At 41.5% G+C, this 6,250-nt stretch overlaps 1 protein-coding gene across 1 annotated transcript in view; it reads left to right on the forward strand.

Moving 5' to 3' along the window:
- The window catches only part of Adamts17 (ADAM metallopeptidase with thrombospondin type 1 motif 17), a 308,973-nt gene that overhangs the window by 220,969 nt on the left and 81,754 nt on the right, over positions 1 to 6,250 (forward strand). The window contains exon 18 of the mRNA XM_029535526.1: positions 5,930 to 6,010. Within this exon, the coding sequence (XP_029391386.1) occupies positions 5,930 to 6,010 (81 nt within the window). The remainder of the gene's footprint in view (positions 1 to 5,929; positions 6,011 to 6,250) is intronic.

Below are 6,250 nucleotides of genomic sequence, written 5' to 3' on the forward strand. Positions count from 1 at the left end.
AAGAAAGAAAGAAAGAAAGAGAAAGAAAGAAAGAAGTACTAGGAAGGAAGGAAGATTAGCAGAGCCCATATGCTGCCACCACTTCCTACTTGGCTTGGTTTGCCCTTGTGCCCTGAGCTTGCCACTGTTGATCAGGCTCAGCACCCCAGGAGAGGTGCGGGAAGAGACAGAAAGCAGATGCCCCTTCAGTGTTTCGACTTATGCCAAAATTAGATTTAAAAATAGCCCAGTGACCATGCCTGGTTGCAAATGTTCCTTGCTCGGGAATTTGGGAAATCAACTAATTAAGACCTAGGCAGCCCCACACACTGCCTCTGATGCTGCCAGCTGATGGTGCTAATACCAAGCTGTTAGTCACAGAACAGGAAAAAAGACCCCACCTCCGGCAGCTGCTCCCCACCCCCACCCCCACCCTCAGTACAGTTCATCTCCACTGGCTCATTTTGTTCTCAAGTGTATGACTTCTGGTTTAAATGGAAATTCTGAAAAACATTTTAACCACTTTGATCCTGGAAAATTTTTTTATCTTTGACACTTCACTATTATGTATTCCTCATTTCCAATAATTCTTCAAATTCCCCAGAAGAAACAAAAATTCTCTAAGACATATCTGGGGTATAAAAATCTAGTGCTATTTCAAAAGGGGTGAAGTGAGGTAGGGGAGGGAAGGGAGTAATTTTGGTGGCGCTAGGGGTTTTATTTGTAGCCCCCCTCCCTCCCTTTTTTGTTTTTTGTTTGTTTGTTTTAAAGAAAAGAGGTATTCTCAGAGGGAAGCAGTTAGCTGCCCTTCCAGGTTTCCCTCTGAGTCCCTGTGACTACTGATCTGGTCTGTATTAATATATTTGCCTTTTCTGACCCTCAAAAGCTGCCTACAGCAACATTTCCCTTTTCTCTTGTCAAACACTACCTACATGGTTCAGCACAACCACGTTTGCAGGTTTGGGTTTTGTTTCGTTTTGTTTTGTTTTGTTTTTTGTTTGTTTTTGTTTGTTTGTTTTGCTGTTGTGATGGTAGGGGTGGCTTTGGCCACCACGAATAACGCTGGGTATAAGATTTTGTGTGCAAGTTATCATGCAAACAGGTTTTCATTCCCTTTGTGTGTAATACGTTTCCAGGGAACATATTTTTCTTGAGAAAGTTACACATCCTTTCCAGGGTGTCTGACTCGCAGTGGAGTCAGGTCCCGCTCTGTCCGCTGCCATTTCACACTGCTCACGGTAAGAATGACAAGTTCTTAAATGTTGATAGGAGCCGAGATCTGACTTTCTTTTGTTGCTATAGGGTTAAGCTGCTGCCCAGTCCTAGGACACCAGGGTTTCCTGCCCTCTGTCTTGTCCTCAGAGTTTCGTAGTTTTACCTCTTACGTTCAGGTCTGTGAGCCAGCTTTAGGTAGGTGGGCTTTGTGGAGAGTGTGGTCGGAGATACAGGGTAGCCAATTATCCCAGTGCTGTTCCTTGAAGACTGTTCTTTCTCCCATTGAGTATCCCTGGCATCTTTGCTTTATAAAAATAAACAACAAATGATTTATTTCTGGACTCTCAATCATATCCCATCGATAGAAGTATCTGTCCTCGCGCCAGTACCACACTGTCTTGATTAGTGTGCTTAGCTAAAACGTTTGGTCGTCAGCAAGTATGAGTTCTCCAACTTCACTTGAAATATGTGCTCTGACTCTCATGAGGCCCTTGCATTGCCATGTGAATTTTAAGATCAATTTGTCATGTTTGACAAAAACACGTCTTTGGGGGGATTTTGATAGTTATTACCTTAGATCTGCAAAGTCACTCCTCCCAGGCTGTTACTAAGTCTTCTGGTGCTGTGGTTGGAACTCCGTGGTAGCTTGCTTGCCTCTCATGTTCAAGGCCCTAGATCAAGTCCCAGGATCCAGCCCCTCCCCAAAATAAAATCTCTCTGATCCATAAACATATGATATATTTTAATTTACTTAGATCTTCCCTAATATGTTTCAATAACTTGTTGTAGCCTTCAGTATAGAGGACTAACATATCATGTCTTAGATTTATTCTGAAATGTTTTATTGTTTTTGGATGGTACCTAAACAGTTTCCTAACTGTTGCTTCTCAATGCAGCAGATTTTTATAGTTTCCCCTTCCAACCTACTGCACTGCTTTCCAGTAGTTCCCTTGGGTTCTTCCTTGGGACTTGCTGTGCACACAGTGTTACCATGTATGAATAGAGATAATCTTACCTTTTTTTGCTCCTATGTTTATTTCTTTTATGTATTTATATACTTAGTTGTTTATTTTTGCCTATTTGCTTAAGAGCCTCTAATACACAGTTAAGTCGAAAAGCAAGCCAGATATGCTTTTTAAAAACCCTTCTCCTAAGGGGAGAATGACTCAGTATTTACCAGTTAATTACATTGTTACTAGGAGGTTTTTCAGATGTTGATCATGTTGGGGTTGTTTCCTTTCAACTCCTGGTTGAATTTGCGGGTTATTTTCTTTGTTTCTATTTAAATAATCATGTACATTTTATATCTTACTAATATGGCTGATTACTTTGCATCCCTGAAGTAAGTTACATTGGATCACAGTATATAATGCTTTGTAGATGTTGCTTGACTAGGCTTGCTGAAGTTTTCTGTGTATATTTATCTGTGACATAGCATTGTCTGTAACACTATTTATACCAGGATAAGTAGCCATTAACAAGGCAATATATACATCAAAATTTGAACAAAACTATGAAATAGAACTGTATATTTTAGTGCATATCATTTTGAGACAGATCTTGTCTTTAAAGTAGCAAATAGTTATTTAAAATATTGAAGTATAATAAAATAGTGAGTTATAGGATACTCCTGACCTTAATATACAATATTATACATATTTATATTTGTACAGATATATGTGCAAGAAGATATGTAAGTGACCATATACCAAACCAATACAGGTGTTTCCAACAAGAGAGATAAATGGGATAAAGTGTACTTAAGATTGAGCTGTCCCTGACAGTCCTACCATCTATAATGTCATATAGTGTGTGTAAACTTAAAAACTAGAAATTGTTTTATGGTGAAAGTGATTTCAGCTGTTAAGGATAAGCCCTTGTTCTAGCTAGTTACACTGTAAGCTAGGGGGACTCCTATTCCCTGACCACTGGCCTGCCCCGCACAGCCTCACGGAACGGTCTATATAAGTAGTCGGTGCAGTTAGAACCGTGTCACTTAAAGCATGGTGACTGTGCAGAGAAGCAGCACAGGTCTGTAGCCGTGCAGTAGGTGGCCCTCGATGTCCACTTACTTGGATTAAGAACTGCTGAGCAGTGAGCAGAATACAACTTGAAACATTCACAGGGGCTCCTCTCTGACATCTGGACAGGTAGATTCAAGGATTCATAATATGGTGGCACTAACTGGAGGTGTTAAAAGAAAGAAAAGGGGTCCCAGGGTATGTTTTTATGGCTGTATCTTTTTTTGTTTGTTTTGCTGGTTTTCAGAAACAAGGTCGCACTATGTAAGGCTTGGCTGGCCTGGAAGTCACTCTGTAGACCAGGCTAACCTTGAACTCATAGAGATCTGCCTGCCCCTGCCCCTGCCCCTGCCCCTGCCCCTGCCCCTGCCCCTGCCCCTACCCCTGCCTCCTGAGTGCTGGCATTAAAGGTGTGTTCCACTACATCCAACCTGAGCCTACTATGGTTATATTTTATATATAATATATGTTAAATAAAAATACTTTGTTTTCATTGTACAGTTCACATACTAAAATGCAGAATAGTATATCTATTCCTGTTGTAATCAGAAAAAACGGATGGGAGTGTAGTATTTAGCATCCATTTGGATGGGAGTGTAGTATTTAGCATCCATAAGATTCTGTTCCATTGAAAAGACATTTGCTATGGAATAGATTACTGTCACTTGTGACGCAGCGAGGGTCTTTATGTCCTAAAGATTTAATAGGTCTCATTGTAACAAGTTAATGAAGATAACCCATTGTTGTGTATCTGTTGAAATTGTGGTATTATTTCTCCACAACAGTAACAGACCTCAGAGCAATTAAACAGAATTCATAATCTCCATGGCTTTAATCCAGTTTTCGACCTTCCTGATGCTGCTGTCCCTTTAATCCAATTCCTCGTGTTGTGGGGACCCCCAACCATAAGATTATTTCATTGCCATTCCATAACTGTAATTTTGCTACTTTTATGAATTACAATGTAATGTAAATATTTTTGGAGAGAGAGGTTTGCCAAAGAGGTCGTGACCCACAAGTTGAGAACCACTGACTTAGCTGCTGTATGAATCTGCATTTTGCAAAATGATATTCTTGTTACTTCATAAACATACCGCTTGCCTTTTACATAAACATTTGTGCACATCATGGCTGCATTTTAAATTCTCCTTGTACACCATAAGCATGTATAGCATCAGATTAACAGAAAGCATGTGTGTTTAATGCACGAGACATGTTGCAAGTTAAAGCATTGAAATATTTTTTAGTGTGATGTGATATAAGTTAATTTTGGTTTTTAGCTTGATTAGGTTGTTTCAATGATTGAGCACCATTTTAAAAATAAAATGGCATCTATCCTGTGAGAAATCAAGATATAAGTAATTCCTCCAGATGTTTTTTCATCCTTCATGTAGCTAGACCTAGAAATCTCTGTGTTTTTAAGTGACCACATTGAGATGTACAAACCCCTTCCCAGAGGCTGAGGTAAATGCATGATACCTTTCATGGAACCCAAACACGGGTGGAAATGGTTACTAGTCTGCACTTCAGAATCCCAGACCACAGTGGGTCACTTACTGACGTTACTCGCCATTCCGTGACTGGGTCTCTGATGGTCTCCGGGCATGTCCACTCTGAAGGGTCACTAACTACCCTCATCCAGCTCCCCCTCTGCATGGCAGTAGTCAAGGAAGCAGGCGAAAGTGTAGGCTATAAAAGCCACAGAAGTCAGTCACCAGTGCAGCGGAGGCAGGAGGTGGTGTGGAGCAAGGGAAGGGCGTGGTTTCATTGTAGGATGACTCCCTCTGCTTTTGTTATGATCCTGTGGACGTTCAGAGGAAAGGTCAGCTTCAGCAGAGCATGAAGGAACTTCCAGCAGAGGAGTGAGACCAGAGCGATGCTCATGATGGGGTCCCGGCAGCTGCAGCAGTGTGCTGCTGGCTGGGAGGCACAAACAGAAGAAACTTAGGTTCTTGCCCTGGATAAGTGCATGGGCAGGGTCTTCTCCTCTGGCTTTTGGTGGTGTGCATTCTGGTGTCCCTTACCTTGTACAAGATTCAGCCATCTCCACTGTCATGGTCTCATGGTGCTTGCCTGTGGCGTACCTGTGTATAAATCCTTCCTCCTTAAAAGCTATTTTAAGCCAAAATGCCTCAGCAGAGAAGGGAGCTTGCCACCAAGGCTAATGCCCTGAGTTGATCCCTCAAAGCCACATGGTGGAAAGAGAGGACTGACTTTCTCAACTGTCCCCTTGACATCCACACATGCAGTGTGACATGTGTATCACACACACAATAAACGAGTAAATCTAATGTTTTAATGAAAAGGTGTTCAGACTAAGATCCTACTGAATTTGATATGACTTCACCTTAGCTAAGTATGTGTGCAATGCTCCTATTTCCAAATGAGGTCATTTTCTAACACACACAAGCATCTGCATATCTCTATAGGTTTTAGTGCACATTGCCCTCTGTAGAGGGTCTGGGTTTGTGGGTTTCAAAATACGTGTTCAAGAGAGGGGATTGCAATTCAACATAGAATACCTACCAATGGAACAGCCAAGACACTGAATGGTCTTAGAAGATAGAGTTGGTGCTCAATTTCTCAAGCTGTGTCAGACGCAGTCTCTGAACTCGCCACAGGGGGCACAGTTGGGCGGTTTAAACGGGGATTCCATGTGGGCCTCTGATTCAGGACTGTGGTGTGCTTCAGCTGTATGTCATCTGTCGCCACAGGTTATATCGAAGCAGTTGTCATTCCTGTTGGAGCTCGGCGGATCCGCGTGGTGGAAGATAAACCTGCTCACAGCTTCCTGGGTAAAACAAAATTCATTCACTCAAAGTTGCTGCCCTCTTAGTTGATTCTGACAACTGGAGGCTAAACCTTCCTCATATATACATACAGATATATATATATATATATATATATATATATATATATATATATATATATATCACATACACACACACCTGTTGTCTTAGTCAGGGTTTCTATTCCTGCACAAACATCATGACCAAGAAGCAAGTTGGGGAGGAAAGGGTTTATTCGGCTTACAC

Source organism: Mus pahari, chromosome 1 (genome assembly GCF_900095145.1).
Source record: "Mus pahari chromosome 1, PAHARI_EIJ_v1.1, whole genome shotgun sequence".
Classification (NCBI taxonomy): Eukaryota; Metazoa; Chordata; class Mammalia; order Rodentia; family Muridae; genus Mus; species Mus pahari.